The sequence below is a fragment of the Heterodontus francisci genome, chromosome 5 (genome assembly GCF_036365525.1).
Source record: "Heterodontus francisci isolate sHetFra1 chromosome 5, sHetFra1.hap1, whole genome shotgun sequence".
Lineage (NCBI taxonomy): Eukaryota > Metazoa > Chordata > Chondrichthyes > Heterodontiformes > Heterodontidae > Heterodontus > Heterodontus francisci.
In genome coordinates this window covers 94,581,320-94,603,068 of record NC_090375.1, presented here as the reverse complement: position 1 = coordinate 94,603,068, position 21,749 = coordinate 94,581,320, and the positions used below count along the sequence as shown (strand labels likewise).

Below are 21,749 nucleotides of genomic sequence, written 5' to 3'. Positions count from 1 at the left end.
GTGTGGGGGGGTTGATGGGGAAGCAAGTGGGGTGCGAGCTGCGAGCAGTCGGGAGCGGGATTGAGCAGCGAGCAGACAGGCGTGGGAGGGGACAGGGAAGAGAAGCAGCAATCGCCTGAGGGCAATGTTGGAGGGATGGAGGTAGCGATCGTGGCTACTGAAGGATGAAGGGGTTTGGATTCAATGCTTTTTTTGTGTCAAATTGAACAGCACCATCTTTATTACTGGCAGCTGCCTGAGAGGTTGCAGAACGTGACATTTCAGTCGATGAGGCTGCATTTGTACATCTGCCAGCACTGTGCCACCTAGTGGTTGCATTGTCAGCAAATGCAGCCACCTAAATATTACCAGTCACAGACCTCAAAATTTTTACCATGGACACTGGTATCTGTGTATGGAAATATTGCCGACCCCTGGATAGAGGTGTTAAATTTGCCAAGGCCCCCCTGGATTAGAAAGGAGCAAATCTGCCAGGGTTTCCACTCACAATCTAGTGCCACCTGCTGCATTTCCACTTGACCCAACAAACTCTTAGGAACAAAATGTGAAAGATGAATAGTCTTGGAACAAGATTTAACTTGGGCATTCTTTAAATTAAATGCATGTACAAACTTCAGACCCAGTTTCTCTGTGACATGTAGGGGCGGCACAGTGGCGCAGTGGTTAGCACCGCAGCCTCACAGCTCCAGGGACCAGGGTTCGATTCCGGGTACTGCCTGTGTGGAGTTTGCAAGTTCTCCCTGTGTCTGCGTGGGTTTTCTCCGGGTGCTCCGGTTTCCTCCCACAAGCCAAAAGACTTGCAGGTTGATAGGTAAATTGGCCATTATAAATTGTCACTAGTATAGGTAGGTGGTAGGGAAATATAGGGACAGGTGGGGATGTTTGGTAGGAATATGGGATTAGTGTAGGATTAGTATAAATGGTTGGTTGATGTTCGGCACAGACTCGGTGGGCCGAAGGGCCTGTTTCAGTGCTGTATCTCTAATCTAATCTAATCTAATCCCTGCACGCTTGCTGCTTGCGAGCACTCACTTTCAATTTTACATTGACAGGTTAGCTACTTGAGTGAGATATCAGGCAGCACCCCAATTCTGTGCTATCTTATTCCAGTAAGGAGCCACCAAGGGTGAGTGGGGAGGTGGAAAGAGGAGCACATTAGAAAAATAAAAACATGAACAGTTATAAAAATCGATTTTTTAGCTCAGTCCTCAAATTACAAATCATTTGTCCAGGTTGTTTGGGGAGTATATAAAAACATGTCAACAGCCAGGCATCATCTGCAAATTTCAAAATACATACAGCAGTAAACTCCTCGATACCCTGGGTTTTAATCACATAATTTATGATAGTGTTGTCGCCAGCATTGCCAAGTAGTTACCAGCCAGCTTTGCTATTATCGTTTCTGATTTGGTTATATTGGTGTCTGTTTTTGCCAGTGTGCCAACATGTCTGCCCAGTCTTTACTGTCAGCAAGGGGTGATTTGTCTGCTGTGACAAAAATAGATTATAAACTGGATAAATTTTTACAAGGAACATTTGTGAAAATCATATCATTGTTTCCTTGACAACTAGCACTCTACAGTCATTCTGAAGTGGCCCAAGAAGCACTCTCTGTAATCCCTACTGTTTACTGTGCAGAAAGGATGCCTCCCATCTGTGACACTGTCACAGCAGGCCAGCAGTGGGGAATGCCAGCCTAGGGCTCTCCATCTGGGCAAAAAATTGGCATTTCTGCAAAAAAAACATACTTTCAACAAAAAGTACTCCCTCTAGTGTTTTTCCTTCCCCTTTAACAATGCATACATACATGATGACAAAGAAAAATACCAATCCCAGGAACACAGTTTTGGTTAACTGAATAGGTAGTACATTACTGTACATTTAAACTCTTCTCATATGGATGTTTTGCATTACAAATGCTTACAGGGTGCACGTACACACAGATAGACTTGTAGAAGATAACAGAGAGATACATGCTGGCCAGATAAGCAGCATCATTTCAATTGCCAGGTTACATTCATGAGAATTGCAGCAATATTCTCTATAAAATTGATGTTTGGCATACAAGGGAGCTCTTAATTGTTTTTGAACTATCAGAACCCAGAACAATTAAGTAATCTGACACTACAAAGTAACAGCTTAGACCTAATGCCTACTCTTCTGTAGTTAACACCATCTTTGAACATAGTTGATGACAAAGAAATTTCTGGAACAACATGCAAAACAACTGTTGAACCACCAAAAATGGGGGACATTTATACTATATTTTTAGTACGGACATTTTCAAAAGCAGGCTTCACATTTTCAGTTTTTCTCCTCCAGCCAATAAAGTTCACTAAAGGCACAGTGGCGCAGTGGTTAGCACCGCAGCCTCACAGCTCCAGCGACCCGGGTTCAATTCTGGGTACTGCCTGTGTGGAGTTTGCAAGTTCTCCCTGTGTCTGCGTGGGTTTCCTCCGGGTGCTCCGGTTTCCTCCCACACGCCAAAGACTTGCAGGTTGATAGGTTAATTGGCCATTATAAATTGCCCCTAGTATAGGTAGGTGGTAGGGGAATATAGGGACAGGTGGGGATGTGGTAGGAATATGGGATTAGTGTAGGATTAATATAAATGGGTGGTTGATGGTCGGCACAGACTCGGTGGGCCGAAGGGCCTGTTTCAGTGCTGTATCTCTAAACTAAACTAAGATAATGGACTGGTACATAATGGAATAAAGCTAATGAAAACAAACTACAGATATAGTTTTTTTAAAAAAAACTTTTATTTGGATCAGCAGCACTTTAATAATAGAAAATCCAGAGAGCCTATACTAACATATTGCCTGCCAAAATGCAGATCCACATTAGTGTTTAATAAATCACACCCCTTTCAAATGGTTTCAAATTCTTCAGTTCATAATCTGACTAGATATTGTTTTCCAAAAAAAATTATTACAATGCGAAAGTAACAAAATAAAAAGAATCAGAAAGGAATCAAACTCACCGTTAAAGATTCAGACTGCTGCGTTACAGAGTTTCTGTTACTCCTTTTACTGGTAGTTGAAGAATCTGAATCAGTGAAGCTGGGGTCCAATAAATGCTCCATTTTATCAGAACCTCGATCTTCATTGTCACTAACACTGTCCCAGTCAATAGTAGGTAGTTCTTCTGTAAAAAAAAAGATGAAAATTTTTGAATTCAGCCAACTCCAAAATGAAATCTTAGGAACAATAGTTAAAGGCTTAAGAGGACATTTTAAAACCTATGAATACTGCCTCTAAACTATGACCTGGGTCAGGATTTGAATTCACCAGAAGACGGCTTTTCATGGGAGTCTGCTGACGAAATAAGTATGAAATGCGGAAAAAGTATGAAATGCTGACTGATTTTGTTTTACACTTCTCAATGAGTCTGCACGATCCAGATAGTCAAGTTGTATGGTTACCATAACAAAAGAAAAAAAAAAGGAGTTAAAAAGGAAGCAAATTTGGATGAATAACAGTGGCTGTTATTATAGAATTTTTCTTTGAAAAAACCCTTCCTCTGTTCACCCTCAGTAACTTCCATAGGAAGCACTACAGCCACTTATTCTAGCGGAAACCACCCTTGTCTTTGTCAGTGCCTCGCTACTTATGGCAGTGATGACAACACAGGCAAGAAGATCTCTGACATCTAAAAATAGGCCACACAGGCAAGTCTCCCAGAAATAAAAGGCAGAACCACCTCATTTATAAAGTAGAGCTATACAATATTGGGTTATTACAAAGATAGGATGCAAATTTTAAAATCTGGCAATATTTTTTAATGGCTCAAGTAAAGACTGCATTTTGCTCCTAGAATTTCTGATCTAGGAGCAATTTGCCCTCTATCAAAACGTTTACTTACATTAATATCTCTTCTTGTAGATAGCCAAATATGCTAGTCTCAGTAATAGTGACCACGAAACCATTGTTGATTGTCGTAAAAACCCATCTGGTTCACTAAATGTCCATGAGGGAAGGAAATTCGCTGTCCTTACCAGACCTGGCCTACATGTGACTCCTGACCCACAGCAATGTGGTTGACTCTTAAATGCCCTCTGAAATGGCCTAGAATGTCACTCAGTTGTACCAAACCACCAGAGAAAAGCCTAAAAGGAATGAAACCAAACGGACTACCGGGCATCGACCTAGGCACCGGACAGAAGCCTGTCAATCCTGCAAAGTCCTCCTAAAATTTGGGGGCTTCTGCCAAAATTGAGAGAGCTGTCCCAAGACTGAGGCTGTAAGTTAAGTGTGGGTATTTACATTGACTGGGGGCAGTGGAAAGTGCTCTTTGGTCTTTTTCTTTCTCAGCCTCAAAGGTATAGGGGATAAAAGTTGATTGTAAATAGCTGGTAAGTTATTACACTAGCAAGTTTTGTTCTCTTCATTGTAAAAGTCAGTAATGGCAGGGCAGCTTGGCCAAGCGGAATGTACCTCCTGTGCAATGTGGAAAGTCGTGGACATGCCATGTGCCCTTGGCGAACATGTCTGCAGAAAGTGTCTCCAGTTGCAGAAGCCTGAGTTTCGGGTTTCAGAGCTGGAGCAGTGGCTGGAGTCACTGTGGCGCATCCGCGAGATGGAGGACTATGTGGATGGCACATTTCAGGAGACAGTCAAGCCGGTGCCTAGGTGAGCACAGTCGGGTGGTGACTGGGTGGCTGCCAGACGGACAAAGAAGTCAGGGCAAGTAGTGCAGGAGTCCCCAGAGGACATCCCACTTTCTAACAGATATTCAGTTGAGTACCGATGAGAGAGAGGGTTCATCTGGAGAATGCACCGAGAGTCATGACTGGAATGTCATGGCTGACTTAGCTGAGTTGGGATGGAGAAAAAGGGACAGAGGGCAATAGTGGTAGGGGATTCTATGGTTAGAGGAACAGACAGGCATTTCTGTGGTCACAGAAGTGATTCCAGGATGGTATGTTGCCTCCCTGGTGCAAGGGTCTCGGATATCACCGAGCGGCTACAAAGTGGGGGTGGTGATGTTTAAACTAATTTGGCAGGGGGATGGGATACAGAGTGGAAGCACAGTAGGGGGTTTTGTACAATCAAATATAAATGAGAAGCTAAGTCAGTCTGGAGGGCAGAGTAAATGTAGACCTATGAAGGCTCAAGCAAATAATGCAAGGCTGGAATGTATCTATTTTAATGCAAGGAGTCTTACTAGTAAGGCAGATGAATTGAGGGCATTGATTAACACATGGGAATATGATATTATTGCTATCACAGAGACATGGTTGAGGGAAGGGCAAGACTGGCAGCTTAATATCCCAGGGTATAGAATTTTAGACTTGATAGGGGAGGGGGTAAAAGAGGAGGTGGCATTGCACTGTTGATCAAAGAGTCAATTACTGCAATAAGGAGGAATGATATCTCAGAAGGTTCCTCCAATAAGGCCACATGGGAAGAACTTAAAAACAAAAAGGGGCTATCACTTGGCTGGGAGTGTACTAAAGGCCTCCAAACAGTCAGGCAGTGATAGAGGAATAGATATGTAGGCAAATCTCAGAGAGGTGCAAAAATAATAGAGTAATAACTGTAGGGGATTTCAGCTTCCCCTACATTAGAGGGGATAGTATTAGTGCAAAAAGCTTAAAGCGGGTGGAATTCTTAAAGTGCATCCAGGAGAGCTTTTTCAGCCAGTACATAGACGGTCCTACAAGAGGAGGAGCGGTACTGGACTTAATCCTAGGGAATGAAGCCGGACAAGTGGTAGAAGTGGCAGTGGGGGAGCATTTCGGGGATAGTGACCATAACTCTGTAAGATTTAAGCTAGTTATGGAAAAGGACAAAGATGGACCGGAAATAAGAGTACTGAATTGGGGGAAGGCAAATTTCAAATATAATAAAACAGGATCTGGCCAAAGTGAACTGGGAGCAGCTTCTTATAGGAAAGTCTACATCAGACCAGTGGGAGTCATTTAGAAAGGAAATTGCGAGGGTTCAGATCCAGCATGTTCCCGTAAAGGTGAAGAGTAGGACCAACAAGTCCAGGGAACCCTAGATGTCAAGGGATATAGAGGATTGGATAAGGGGGGAAAAAAAAGAGGCGTTTGGCAGATTCAGAGTGCTGAAAACAGTGAAGGCCCGAGAGGAGTATAGAAAGTGTAGGGGAGTACTTCAAAAAGCAATTAGGAGAGCGAAGAGGGGGCATGAAAGGATATACTTGCACTGGAGGCAGTGCAGCAAAGATTTACTAAATTGGTCTTTGGGATGAGAGGGTTGTCCTATGATGAGGTTGAGTAAATTGGGCCTATATTCTCTGGAGTTTATAAGAATGAGATGCGATCCAATTGAGATATACAAGATTCTGAAAGGGCTTGATCGGGTAGAAGCTGAGAGATTGTTTCCACTGGTCAGGGAATCTAGAACATGGGTCACAGTCTCAGGATAAGGGGTCAATCATTTAGGACTGAGATGAGGAGAAGTTACTTCACTCAAAGCGTTGTGAATCTTTGGAATTCTCTACCCCAGAGGGTTGTAGATGCTCCATCATGGAATACATTTAAGGCTGCGATAGATAGATTTTTGGTCTCGCAGGGAATCAAGGGAAATGGGGAGCAGGCAGGAAAGTGGAATTGAAACCCAAGATCAGCCATGATCGTATTGAATGGTGGAGCAGGCTCAATGGACCATATGGTCTACTTCTGCTCCTAGTTCTTGATTCCTGGCTTTGACAAGAACTGCAGGCTGGAGATTCCTGCTTATAAAAGCATTGCAAAAGATGCAGATTGTACTTTGCCTGTGTTGCAGTTTTGGAATTCTGTGCAGTGCAGAATCCCCCTCTTTGCAAGGCTAGCACGGCACTGTCTGACAATTCCAACAACTCTGGATGCGGAGACAGTTGCGTCTAAACACGAACAGATGTTCACAGCAGAGACAGGGAATGAAGAAAGAGACAGTTGTAGGTTGCTCCATGCTCACATTCAACTACTGACTTCAGTAAGTAAAGAACATGATCTGTTTTTAGCCAGCTTTTTACAATAGTTTTTGAGTATACAATAAATGCCATTTGAAACCAAAAACCTCCCTTGTCTATTTTTTTGTATTAAATAGATCATTTGGTGCGACACTGTGAAATTTACGATTCTTAAAGTGCTGTGACCTTGAAACTTGTTAAATTTGACCATGAATTTGGTAAGGCCCTAGTGATGAAATGTTAGTTCTTTGTGCTGCATACGTCCCATAATTCCATCCATCTGAACAATAGGTTGATATCAACTGCATGAATATTAGCTGCTGTTTCCCAGAATGGCTGTATAATTTTAAGCACTTTCTTGGTGGGTTTTTCAAGTCTTTGTGAATGGGAAGGTTGGTGTTTCTCATGACCTTTTCCAATTCACTGAGCACAATGGCATTCTTCTCTTTGGCCTCCTTATCTCGAGAGACAATGGGTAAGCGCCTGGAGGTGGTCAGTGGTGTGTGGAGCAGCGCCTGGAGTGGCTATAAAGGCCAATTCTAGAGTGACAGGCTCTTCCACAGGTGCTGCAGAAAAATTTGTTTGTCGGGGCTGTTACACAGTTGGCTCTTCCCTTGCGCCTCTGTCTTTTTTCCTGCCAACTGCTAAGTCTCTTCGACTCGCCACACTTTAGCCCCGCCTTTATGGCTGTCCGCCAGCTCTGGCAAACGCTGGCAACTGACTCCCACGACTTGTGATCAATGTCACAGGATTTCATGTCGCGTTTGCAGACGTCTTTAAAGCGGAGACATGTACGGCCGATGGGTCTGATACCAGTGGCGTGCTCGCTGTACAATGCGTCTTTGGGGATCCTGCTATCTTCCATGCGGCTCACATGGCCAAGCCATCTCAAGCGCCGCTGACTCAGTAGTGTGTATAAGCTGGGGATGTTGGCCGCCTCGAGGACTTCTGTGTTGGAGATACGGTCCTGCCACCTGATGCCAAGTATTCTCCGGAGGCAGCGAAGATGGAATGAATTGAGATGTCGCTCTTGGCAGACATACGTTGTCCAGGCTTCACTGCCATAGAGCAAGGTACTGAGGACACAGGCTTGATACACTCGGACTTTTGTGTTCCGTGTCAGTGCGCCATTTTCCCACACTCTCTTGGCCAGTCTGGACATAGCAGTGGAAGCCTTTCCCATGCGCTTGTTGATTTCGGCATCTAGAGACAGGTTACTGGTGATAGTTGAGCCTAGGTAGGTGAACTCTTGAACCACTTCCAGAGCGTGGTCGCCAATATTGATGGATGGAGCATTTCTGACATCCTGCCCCATGATGTTCGTTTTCCTGAGGCTGATGGTTAGGCCAAATTCATTGCAGGCAGCCGCAAACCTGTCGATGAGACTCTGCAGGCACTCTTCAGTGTGAGATGTTAAAGCAGCATCGTCAGCAAAGAGGAGTTCCCTGATGAGGACTTTCCGTACTTTGGACTTCGCTGTTAGACGGGCAAGGTTGAACAACCTGCCCCCTGATCTTGTGTGGAGGAAAATTCATTCTTCCGAGGACTTGAACACATGTGAAAGCAGTAGGGAGAAGAAAATCCCAAAAAGTGTGGGTGCGAGAACACAGCCCTGTTTCACGCCACTCAGGATAGGAAAGGGGTCTGATGAGGAGCCACCATGTTGAATTGTGCCTTCATATTGTCATGAAATGAGGTGATGATACTTAGTAGCTTTGGTGGACATCCAATCTTTTCTAGTAGTCTGAAGAGACCACGTCTGCTGACGAGGTCAAAGGCTTTGGTGAGATCAATGAAAGCAATGTAGAGGGGCATCTGTTGTTCGCGGCATTTCTCCTGTATCTGACGAAGGGAGAACAGCATGTCAACGGTCGATCTCTCTGCACGATGGCATTGCAGCAAATGATAGGCAGGGCAATGTGGGACAGAACCAGGAGCCACTCAGTTGGAGCAGACTTAAACATCCTTGATACCATCCTCATGGCAGCGATTAGCTGCACATCCATGATCTTTGTGTGGCAACTGCAGGGACCAGAGATAGAGCAATATTTTGCACCTGAGCAGGCTAGAGCCACAGTTGCGTTGCAAAGTATTTTGGCTGTGCTTCCATGATGTTCCAGTGAGTTTCTGTACCAGGTTGATCCTGATTTTTACTTTTGATCAGCAATAATGAAATCGACCAATAAATGATCCAATATGAAATAGATTACTAATTAAAGCACTTATCTTGTACAAGGTACAGACTTAGATAGAGAAACCGTTCATTGCATTAGTGAATCCTATACACTGTCATAATTTGGACTATTTTACAACTACTCTCAACAAAGTTGCTTTTAAGAATTCAACCTATTGCAGAAAATGTGAGTGCTGCTGAACACTATTTTCAATATAATTACTTCCCATTACAACTTTCCAAAGTTTTACCCTAAAATTCTGGACTATGTACTGCATACCTGGCTGGTCAGCCAATCAGTTAACAACTTTCTGACTACCAGATGTTTCTAGGCACTGGACAGAAAATTACTTGCCTTCATTGGACTGACTGTCTGTTAATGAATTGAGCATACAAATGTATTTTTGGTAGGAGTTGACTGTACTTTGGCCTTTCAGGACAGATCTTCTTTCCTTTAAAACTCTCAAGTTACACGTCAGTACCTCTCCATCTGACAAATCAGTGTCACTGGAGCTCCACATGATTTCTGCTGTTTCCCTGGAGCTCTGACTGCTAGTATCTGCTGCACCTAACAAACAAACAAAAATTTATCAAATTTCATAACACATTACACTCAATGCACAACAAAAGAAAGCTTTTACAGAAAGAAGTTTAACACAAACATTTATTTGCCAGATAAATAAAATGACATTTAAATTCAAAAGCCAGATGCCAGCAAAGCATTTAAAGAATAAACTTGCATTTATAAGGTGCCTTTCACACCCGGAGCAGATCCCAACACTGTTAACAGCCAATAAATTGCTTTACAACTGTAGTCACTGGTACATACTGATATAGTAATTAATTGGCACACTGCCAAGGTCCCAGAAACAGCAAAAGAAATGACCAGTTAATCCATTTTTAACAGTTTTAATCGATCAAAGGAACTCCCCTACTCCTCTTTGAAAGGTGTCAAGGGATTTTTTTTACATTGAGCTGAATGGGACTTTAATTGAACATCTCATCCAACACTTCCTCAGTGCTACAGCATCAGTCCAGATTATGTGCTTAAGTCCGAGAGAGAGGTTTGAACTCACAATCTTCTGAGATGAACTAACAGCTAAGATTAAGTTGCTTGGGTTGAGCCTTCTTGCATTAATTCTAAAATTACAAAAGTGATGCTGGAGAGAGGATCACTGGTATCACTATCGAAACAGCTTGCTCTACAAAATGAATTCTAACCTAACAGAACAGGCACCATTTGTCCTTGCAGCAAAAACTGTGGACGTGAGTTTAAAACTAGTAAGCTCAGGAAGGGCATGTTGGAGAGGCTTAGCTTAGAGCATCCGTGAGAGAAGATAAAATGTATAGTGAAGGAACAAAACAGTCTAAATAACAAAAATAACTTGTATTTATTTAGCACCTTTAATGGAGTAAAACATCCCAAGGGGCTTCACACAGGGTTATCAAGCACAATTTGATACCGAGCTATACAAGGAGATATTACAGATGACCAAAAGCATGGTCGAAGAGGCAGATTTTAAAGGAGCGTCTCAAAAGTTTAGGGAGGGAATTCAGGAGCTTCGGGCCTTGGCAGCTGAAGGTACAACCTCCAATGGTGAAGCAATTAAAATCAGGGATGGTCAAGAGGCCAGAATTAAAGTAGTGCAGATATCTCGGAAGGTTGTGCAGCCAGAGGAGATTACAGAGGTAGGAAGGGGCAAGAACATGGAAGGATTTGAAAATGAGGATGAGAATTTTAAAATCGAGGCATTACTTGACCAGAAGTCAGTGTAGGTCAGCAAGCATAGGGATGAACAGGACTTGATGCGTGTTAGGATGTGGACAGCACAATTTTGGATGACATCCAGTTTATGGACGGTAGAACGTGGGAGGTCGTCCAGGAGTGCATTGGAATAGTCAAGTCGAGTTAACAAAGGCAAGGATAAGTGTTTCAGCGGCAGCTGAGCTGAGGCGAGGTGGAGTTGGGAAATGTTAAGGAGGTGGAAGTAGGCAGTCTTAGTATTGGCATGGGTGTGTGGTTGGACTCATCTCGGGGTCAAATATGACACCGAGGTTGTGAACAGTCTTGTTCAGCCTCAGGCAGTTGCCAAGGAGAGGGATGGATTCGGCTGCTAAGGAATGGGGACCAAACAAAATATCAAGTAATAAGTTCAAGGGGAGGGTATGGAGGTTGTGCCTTAGGGCAAATAGAGAGTCTAGGAAGGAAAGAATAAGGAGGAAGAAATTTTACAACAAAGGATAATAGAATTCCAATGATCAGGCTAATAAAATACTTTGCCTAATTATACTATGCTTAGAATTAATTCAACTGTTTTCAAGTAGAAGATTGTTCTAAGAAGACCCATTTTTATAATCACAGAGCAGTTATGAATTTACTTGAATTATTTTAACAAGAGAGCAATGTCTTGCCCAACAATCCCAAGTGAGCAAAATAAAGGGTCGAACTGACATCAATTCAAATCCTGGTACTCAAATGTGACCATTATTTTTTTTTGAAGTGTTTACAATTGCTGAATTCTAGTATTTTTCAAAGTATCTATATCACAGTTCTGACAGGTATCCAACATATACAGCAATCATTGTAACATTTGCCAACTTTCATATATTTGTTTTCATTTGGGGATAAAAAGTGAATCTCCTTAGATATGTGGTTAACAATCAATCTTAAAAATCATGACAACTAAAGTTTGACAAATTTATTACAGCTCTCTGACGATGTAACGAGCAAAGTGGATGAAGGGAACCCAGAATCTGGAGTTCCAGAAGGTATTTGATAAGGTGCCACATAAAAGGTTACCACACAAGATGAGCTCATGGTGTTGGGGTTAATATATTAGCATGGATAGAAGATTGGCTACCCAAAAGAAAACAAAGAGTGAGGATAAATGGGTCATTGTCGGGTTGGCAACTGTAACTAGTGAGGTGTCACAGTGATCAGTGCTGGGGCCTCAAAACTATTTACGATCTATATTACTGACTTGGATGAGGGACCAAGTGAACTGTAGTCAAATTTGCTGATGATACAAAAGGTAGGGAAGCAAGGGATACAATGAGCCTGCAAAGGGATACAGATAGGTTAAGTGAGTGAGCAAAAATTTGGCAAATGGAAAATAATGCGGGAAAACGTGAGATCGACTTTATTTGGAAGAATAAAAAAGGAAAATATTATTTAAATGGAGAGACATGACAGAATGCTGCTGTAAAGAGGGATCTGAGTGTCCTCATACATGAAACACAAAAAGTTAGCATGCAGCTACAGCAAGCAATTAGGAAGACAAATGGAAATTTGGTCTTTATTCCAAGCAGGATGGAGTATAAATATAGGGACGTCTTGGGCATGGACACAAAGGGGGGAGAGGGGAGGTGGGGGGAGAAAAGAGGGATGGAGAGAGAGAGCAAGAGAGAGATTGGACAGAAAGAGATCAACTCCTGACAGATGGACATCGATCCGAATTCTCCACATTGTTACATCAAGTGTGCCAGCAGACACTGATTACTTGCGAAAGCAAACACAATGCCAGGTATCTCTATAAATAGGGAGAAATGTGTTTTAAATTGGACTGTGTTTTGATGGCATTAGGTTGGCTATACACTTTAGCTACTGAATAATGGACCCCATCTCCTTGGCTGAGTCTGTAATTTTGTCAAATGTTCGTGGTGCAACATGGTGGTGTCTATCCCAGGTTGTTCAGATATTAAATTCAACAACTCTTCCCTTACCTCTGAGTCATTTATCCTACACACATTGGGCTGAATTTTCACTTCGGGGCAGGAAACAGGAATCGGGACTGTTTCCGGGTCTCAAACCCACCTGGGGGGGGGGGGGGGGGGGAGGGGGGGTGACACTGATCTGGGAATTTGACTTGGGCGCCTTCCTAATTAGCACAGAGACAGGATCGCTGTCCAATTAAGAGTGGCAGGCCGGCTCTCAATGCGGGAGGGCCAATCAGAGGCCTTCCAGCTTAAGAGGAGCAGCAAGCTACAGTAAAGGTGCCCTCTCATCAACAATTTTAAATTCCAAAGATTAAAAAAAGCAGCCAGGCCACCACTGTGGGGAGGGGGCGAGGGGGCAGGTATCCCTCTTCAGGGTCACTTTGGGTGCACCTGCACCCAGGCAAGCAGAAAGGGCCCATAGGCCTGCCTGGAGCACTGTCCCCCCACCCCCTGCCTGCCACTGGGTGCCCACCTCCAGGCAGTTCTATTGCCCCCCGCCGAGTCGGGAAACTGGAGGCTGACTGGAAAATCCCAGTCTGCCTCCTTCAACAGCCCTTAACGAGGCTCTTATTGAGTGTAAGTGGCTGCACTATCCCATCCCCATGAAAAAATATAAGTCCTGTCAAACGATCAGCATCCTATCATATGATACAGCAAAATCAGCGGCAGCAGTATCCTCCAAATAGACTGTTATGTAACAATCATTTTACAATTGCTCTCATTGCAACTTCTAACTACTGTTACATTTACAAAATGACTCCGTGAGCTATAACCCCAAGCAGATGATGGGTGCTAATTATAGCATCTGAATTCCTGGGCATTATTTTTATGCTATGTGAATAGGAATTACAACAGTAGTTTATTTCGCCAAGTGCCAATACTGGAACAATTATACGTACCTGGCCAATTTCCATACAGCTTGCCAGTCAGCACACTTTCTTTCTAACTGATCAGTGCATTTACAACACATTTTTCTTCTCCTTATATTTTCTTTGCCTCAATCTACGCTATCTTATTTTCACTCCCCATTTACCTCTTTTGGTATCCCAATTCTCTGCCTGTTTAATTTTATCAATCTATCTTTAAGGGCAGTGACCCATATAACATGTTGCATTTAATGCAGCGCCTTTAATTTACTGACACGTCCCACAGCACTTTCCAGGAATGTCATCAAACAAAATCTGACACCAAGCCACATAGGCAAGTTTAGTTTTTTTTTTAGTTTAGAGATACAGCAGTGAAACAGACCCTTCGGCCCACCGAGTCTGTGCCGACCATCAACCACCCATTTATACTAATCCTACACTAATTCCATATTCCTACCACATCCCCACCTGTCCCTAGATTTCCCTACCACCTACCTATACTAGGGGCTATTTTATAATGGCCAATTAACCTATCAACCAGCAAGTCTTTGGCATGTGGGAGGAAACCGCAGCACCCGGAGGAAACCCACGCAGACACAAGGAGAACTTGCAAACTCCACACGGGCAGTACCCAGGATTGAACCCGGGTCGCTGGTTTTGTGAGGCTGCAGTGCTAACCACTGCGCCACTGTGCTGCCCATAATATCAAGATAGCTGACCAAAAGCTTGGACAAAGGGGTAGGTTTTATGGATCAGCTTAAAAGAGAGAGAGATTGTGTAAGAGGTGTGGAGAGGTTTAAGGAGGGACTCCATCCCTGCCTCCGCTCATCTGCTGCTGAAACTCTCATTCACGCCTTTGTTGCCTCTCAACTTGACTATTCCAATGATCTCCTGGCCAGCTTCCCATCTTCCATTCTGCTCACTCAAAACTCTGCTAGCCCTTCCCTAACCTGCACTAAGCCCCATTCACCCGTCAACCCTTTGCTTGCTGACCTACAATGACTCCTGGTCTGGCAACACCTCAATTTTAAAATTCCCATCTGTGTTTTCAAATCCCTCCATGACCTTGCCCCTCCCAATCTCTGTAACCTCCGCTGGCTCTACAAGTCTTTGAAATCTCTGCGCTCCTCCAATTCTGGACTCTTGCGCATTCCCGGATTTAACTGCTCCACCATTGATGGTTGTACTTCAGCTACACAGGCCCTAAAGGCAGAGAAAGTAGGAAATGGGGTTAGGGAGGGAAAGGGGATGTGGGTGGAGAAGGATACAAGGAATTGATTAGAGATGGCCTATAATTGACATGATGGGATTATCGAGGCCACATGAGATGAAGAGATCAAAGGAAGTGGCCGTGAATGTAGGCAGGGGAGTTTACATGAAGGGAGAGATTTAGGGAGGACTGTGAATTCAAGAGAGGGCATGATAAGTTAAGGAGAATGAAATCAGAGAGGATGAGAAGTCACTCGGTGCAGAGGCTGAGACTATCTCAGTAAGAAACTTGGCGTGGTATTTGGGTGGGCGGTAGAGAGTAAGGATTTTAAATTAGATGTCCTAGGGGTGGAACAAGGTGAGATGCTCAATGGACAATGAGCACAGAATGAGCTCCAAGATAACTCACATGCTATACCTTCCATATTTATGGAACTTGAAGGCTATGCTTAGTTTGACAAAACGTGAAATCAATAATGCATGCTAATTAGATTTCATTTGTATACATTCAGTTGATTACAGAATCACCTCACTTAAAATGGCATATCAGGATATTATTGTGGCACTGTTAGGTAGATAAAAAAAGAAAGTATGATGATATGAAATAAAGATAGATGTTCCCATTTCTATGATTTTTTAAAAGACCTAGTTCAAAATGGAGGTATTCTCTCATTAAGTTACAAAATGAAAGACAAAGACTGTCTATCAAAAACAAATTGATGAACTGATTCCCATTGATGGATGGGAAAGAGTTTGCCAGATGAAGGCAAATTTTGTGAAGTATCTTGGGTATAGATGACTATCTGACTATAGGAGACATCACAGTCACCTATCCTGTCTTCGCCCTGATGATTGTGTCATTAGAGACCTCACTGCAAAGTGTGATTCAAGAGTGGCGTGATTCACATATTTGCTGTACCTGTGCCAGGGCTTAAGAAAATGTTGAGAAGAGTTGAAAGAACTATGGATGTTACTGTTAAACTTATTTTAAGCAATAAATTCAGTTAGGTGAACTAATTTAGTTTGGTTTCTGTGTTGAACTATATCTTAATTATCTTGCTGCTTCTGTAGTCTGTATGCAATGGTTTAGTGGTGTATTATTTTTCCACCTCAGGTGATAGGAGAAATTGTACACAGAAAGAATTTTTAATGAAAATAATACTACAATGTTTTGCATTAGAGATCAGAATTCTGGAACTAAAGAATAAAGGAAATGTGCTATTTTTAAAACCAACCAGAAGTTCTGATAATAGGGTACAACACAGGACAAGGACAGGAGCAGACTTCAATGTGATATCTCCTCCAGTCAAATAGCTTGCCAACACTCAATTGTCTAGACTTACACCTGAAGTATCCATACTTGAATGATGTACCAGTGGGCAATGGCCACACATGGAACCATATCCCAAGCAAGGAGTCAGTGATCTTTGGGAAGAAAGGGAAAACAGTGGAGAAAAATTGACAAACGATAACAATTCTTAGGGAGTGCAGAAATAAATACCAGCTTGGGTACAGTATTTCTAAACTGGGAACAATTCTTGATCAAGAATGTAGTTTAGGCCCATCTTAAAAGATGAAGAACAAAAACATGCAAACCTTCAGTTAAAAGCACAGCAAATATTGGATATTGTAAATAACATATTTGAACTGATGTGTCCAAACCTTTAGCACAAATTTATAACAGTTTAAAGGCAGTGCACTTTTTTTTTTTTAAAAAAAGAAAGCTCCCCAAAGGTCAGGTAAAAAAAGACAATTTCTGGTGTAGTCCCAAGCCACAAATACAAGGTTTCATGTTCAATCCTGTTCCAAGCTTAATTTGTTGATCTCAGCAATGCAGGTGCTACAATTTAGGATCAGCATCCCTGGGCGAGAAAGATAGGAAACAAAAATTGGTATCTGCTGCCTCTTGCTGAAAAGAAGTGCATGCACTTTCCTGTTTGTAAAGTCATAAAAAGGATCTAGATTGTCTCTGCTGCCTTGTGCAGTCAAAAAGCATGCCCACCCTTGCTGTTTATAATCAGGGAAATAGGCGCGGTTGAGTACCAGAGGGCTGCTTGTATCTATGAAATCACATCCGAATGATAGGGGGAAAAAATGGGTGAAAGTTGGGAACAGCAAGCACTTAATATGAGGCAAACTACCTTCGACAGAATGAAGTGCAGGTGCAAGACTGCGGACTACTTTTAGCTCTTCTCCCATAGAACGGCTACCCTGTTAAAAAAAAATATTGATGAGTAACACTAAGGCATTTGAAAAACCATTCAGCAATATGGGCAAGTAGAACAAAAAGTTATTTTTAAATATTAAATTCCACAAGTAATTCTTTTTCAAAAGATCACTAATACCCAATAAATTGTATTAACATATTGAAACCTGTATGCAGACATTTTAAAAAAGATTGTGTAGCATTATCCAACAGCCAAATTCACAGATTAAAAATTTTACTGATGGAAGGTCTGAGCCCAGCTCATTTTGTATCTGCATCTACACAAAACAACCGGTACATTGTTGAAAATATCCTACCACTGCCATCAGAACCATAGTTCTCAAACTTTTTGGTTGAAGGACACCTTTTCAAATGGATCAGTAATCACGGACCCCAAATCTAAATAATACAGGTCCGATATCCAAAATCTGGTTGTCCAAAAACTGAACATTTTTGAAAATAGTCAAAACCCATTTTGCTCAGATAAATTCATATTTTTAAACTGGTCATAGGAGTATGTAAAAGGGTTGATATGTAGAGGAAATGGTTAGTATAAGACTAAAATGTAGCATCATTTTTATGAAAATTAACTAAAGCAAGACTAAAGACTAAAAAAATCCGAGGAAGAGGCATATAAATTTGCCAGAAAAAACAACAGACCTGAGGATTGGGAGCAGTTTAGAATTTAGCAAAGAAGGACCAAGGGATTGATTAAGAAGGTGAAAATAGAGTACGAACGTAAGCTTGCGGGGAACATAAAAACTGACTGTAAAAGTTTCTATAAGTATATGAAGAGAAAACGATGGGTGAACACCAATGTAGGTCCTTTACAGTCAGAAACAGGGGAATTTATTATGGGGAATAAAGAAATGGCTGACCAACTAAATGCATACTCTGGTTCTGTCTTCACAAAGGAGGACACAAATATCATACCAGAAATGTTGGGGAACACTGGGCTTAGTGAGAGAGAGGAACTAAAGGAAATCAGTATTAGTAGAGAAATGGTGTTGGGGAAATTGATGGGATTGAAGGCCGATAAATCCCCAGGGCCTGATGATATGCATCCCAGAGTACTTAAGGAAGTGGCCCTAGAAATAGTGGATGCATTGGTGGTCATCTTCCAAGATTCTATAGACTCTGGAACAGTTCCTACAGATTGGAGGGTAGCTAGTGTAACCCCACTATTTAAAAAGGGAGGTAGAGAGAAAGCAGGGATTTACAGACCAGTCAGCCTGACGCTGGTAGTGGGGAAAATTCTAGAGTCCATTATCAAAGATTTTATAGCAAAGCACTTAGAGAACAGTGGTAGAATCGGGCAGAGTCAGCATGGATTTACAAAAGGGAACTCATGCTTGAGTGTATCATAATTTAGTAAGGATTTAATAAGTATTTATTTAATTTATATTAATTAACCAATTAGTGCTAGAAATGACAGTTAGAGGGGTGAAGTGCTTCACCTGTGAGATGTGGGAGGTCCGTGACGTTTCCAGCGTTCCGGAGGACTACATTTGCAGGAAATACAGACCGCATGGATCGGTTGGAACGGCAACTGGATGCACTTAGGAGCATGCAGGTGGCGGAAAGCGTCATAGACAAGAGTTTGAGAGAAGTGGTTACACCCAAGATGCAGGCAGATAGATGGGGGACCGCTAGAAGGGGCAGGCAGTCAGTGCAAGAATCCCCTGTGGCTATCCCCCTCTCTAATAAGTATACAGTTTTGGATACTATTGGGGGGGGGATGGCCTATCAGGGGAAAACAGCAGCAGCCAGAGCAATGGCTCCACGGCTGGCATTGTTGTTCAGCAGGGAGGGACAAAGCGCAGAAGAGCAATAGTTATAGGGGACTCTATAGTCAGGGGCACAGATAGGCGCTTCTGTGGACGTGAAAGAGACTCCAGGATAGTATTTTGCCTCCCTGGTGCCAGTGTCAAGGATGTCTCTGAACGGACAGGGGGCATTCTGAAGGGTGAACAGCCAGAGGTTGTGGTACACATCGGTACCAATGACATAGGCAGGAAGAGTGATGAGGTCCTGCAGGGGGAGGTTAGGGAGTTAGGTAGAAAGTTAAAAAACAGGACCACTAGGGTTGTAATCTCTGGATTACTCCCTGTGCCACGTGCCAGTGAGGCTAGAAATATGAAGATAGTGCAGCTAAACACGTGGCTGAGCAGCTGGTGTAGAAGGGAGGGTTTCAGATATCTGGACCATTGGGCTCTCTTCAGGGACAGATGGGACCTGTACAAGGAGGACGGGTTGCATCTAAACTGGAGGGGCACTAACATCCTGGCTGCAAGGTTTGCTTGTGTCACTCGGGAGGGTTTAAACTAGTGTGGCAGGGGGGTGGGAACCAGAGCAGTAGGACAGCTAGTGAAATAAATGAGGAGGACATAGTAAATAAGGCCAGTAGGACTAAGAGGAAGAGCAGGCAGGGAGATATTGCTGAGCACAGCAGGACTGGTGGTCTGAAGTGCATTTGTTTCAATGCGAGAAGTATAACAGGTAAAGCAGATGAACTTAGAGCTTGCATTAGTACTTGGAAATATGATGTTGTTGCTATTACAGGGACTTGGTTGAGGGAAGGGCAGGATTGGCAACTAAATGTTCCAGGCTTTAGAAGCTTCAGACGGGATAGAGGGGGATGTAAAAGGGGTGGGGGAGTTGCATTACTGGTTAAGGAGAATATCACAGCTTTACTGCGGGAGGACACTCAGCGGGATCATGCAGCGAGGCAATATGGGTGGAGCTCAGGAATAGGAAGGGTGCAGTCACGATGTTGGGGATTTACTACAGGCCTCCCAACAGCCAGCGGGAGGTAGAGGAGCAGATATGTAGACAGATTCACTTAGTGCGAGGGGCTTGGATGGGGCAGAATTTGTGAGGAGCATCCAGGAGGGCTTCTTGAAACAGTATGTAGATAGTCCAACTAGGGATGCGGCCATTCTGGACCTGGTATTGGGGAATGAGCCCGGCCAGGTGGTTGAAGTTTCAGTGGGGGAACATTTCGGCAGCAGTGACCATAATTCCATAAGTTTTAAGGTACTTGTGGATAAGGATAAGAGTAGTCCTCGGGTGAAGGTGCTAAATTGGGGGAAGGCTAATTATAACAACATTAGGCAGGAACTGAAGAATTTAGATTGGGGGCGGCTGTTTGAGGGTAAATCAACATCGGAAATGTGGGAGTCTTTCAAACGTCAGCTGATTAGAATCCAGGTCCAGCATGTTCCTGTGAGGAAGAAAGACACGTTTGGCAAGTTTCGGGAAGTTTGGATAACACGGGATATTGTGAGCCTAGTCAAAAAGAAAAAGGAAGCATTTGTAAGGGCTGGAAGGTTAGGAACAGATGAAGCACTTGAGGAATATAAAGACAGTAGGAAGGAACTTAAGCAAGGAGTCAGGAGGGCTAAAAGGGGTCATGAAAAGTCATTGGCAAACAGGATTAAGGAGAATCCCAAGGCTTTTTATACGTATATAAAGAGCAAGAGGGTAACTAGGGAAAGGGTTGGCCCACTCAAAGACAGAGATGGGAATCTATGTGTGGAGCCAGAGGAAACGGGCGAGGTGCTAAATGAGTACTTTGCATCAGTATTCACCAAGGAGAAGGACTTGGTGGATGATGAGCCCAGGGAAGGGAGTGCAGATAGTCTCAGTCATCTCATTATCAAAAAGGAAGAGGTGTTGGGTGTCTTGCAAAGCATTAAGGTAGATAAGTCCCCAGGGCCTGATGGGATCTACCCCAGAATACTGAGGGAGGCAATAGAAGAAATTGCTGGGGCCTTGACAGAAATCTTTACATCCTCATTGGCTACAGGTGAGGTCCCAGAGGACTGGAGAATAGCCAATGTTGTTCCTTTGTTTAAGAAGGGTGGCAAGGATAATCCAGGAAATTATAGGCCGGTGAGCCTTACGTCAGTGGTAGGGAAACTATTAGAGAGGATTATTCGGGACAGGATTTACTCCCATTTGGAAACAAACAAACTTATTAGCGAGAGACAGCATGGTTTTGTGAAGGGGAGGTCGTGTCTTACTAATTTGATTGAGTTTTTTGAGGAAGTGACAAAGATGATTGATGAAGGAAGGGCAGTGGATGGTATCTATATGGACTTTAGTAAAGCCTTTGACAAGGTCCCGCATGGCAGACTGGTACAAAAGGTGACGTCACACGGGATCAGAGGTGAGCTGGCAAGATGGATACAGAACTGGCTCGGTCATAGAAGACAGAGGGTATCAGTGGAAGGGTGCTTTCCTAAATGGAGGGATGTGACTCGTGGTGTTCCGCAGGGGTCAGTGCTGGGACCTTTGCTGTTTGTAGTATATATAAATGATTTGGAGGAAAATGTAGCTGGTCTGATTAGTAAGTTTGCGGATGACACAAAGGTTGGTGGAGTTGCGGATAATGATGAGGATTGTCAGCGAATACAGCAGGATATAGATCGGGTGGAGACTTGGGCGGAGAAATGGCAGATGGAGTTTAATCCAGACAAATGTGAGGTAATGCATTTTGGAAGGTCTAATGCAGGTGGGAGGTATACAGTAAATGGCAGAATCCTTAGGATATTGACAGGCAGAGAGATCTGGGCGGACAGGTCCACAGGTCACTGAAAGTGGCAACGCAGGTGGATAAGGTAGTCAAGAAGGCATACAGCATGCTTGCCTTCAT

General features: G+C 43.2%; 1 protein-coding gene across 3 annotated transcripts in view; it reads right to left on the bottom strand.

The window, feature by feature from the left end:
- spidr (scaffold protein involved in DNA repair) overlaps positions 1-21,749 on the bottom strand; it is a 328,957-nt gene that overhangs the window by 292,991 nt on the left and 14,217 nt on the right. For 2 of the 3 annotated variants that reach the window (XM_068031805.1, XM_068031806.1), the window contains exons 3-5: positions 17,028-17,097; positions 9,450-9,662; positions 2,984-3,147 (exon numbers count right to left, since the gene is read on the bottom strand). In XM_068031805.1, coding sequence (XP_067887906.1) covers positions 2,984-3,147; positions 9,450-9,662; positions 17,028-17,097 — 447 coding nt within the window. Of the gene's footprint in view, positions 1-2,983; positions 3,148-3,864; positions 4,714-9,449; positions 9,663-17,027; positions 17,098-21,749 lie in introns of those variants that run through there. The other variant, XM_068031807.1, reaches the window with a different exon arrangement.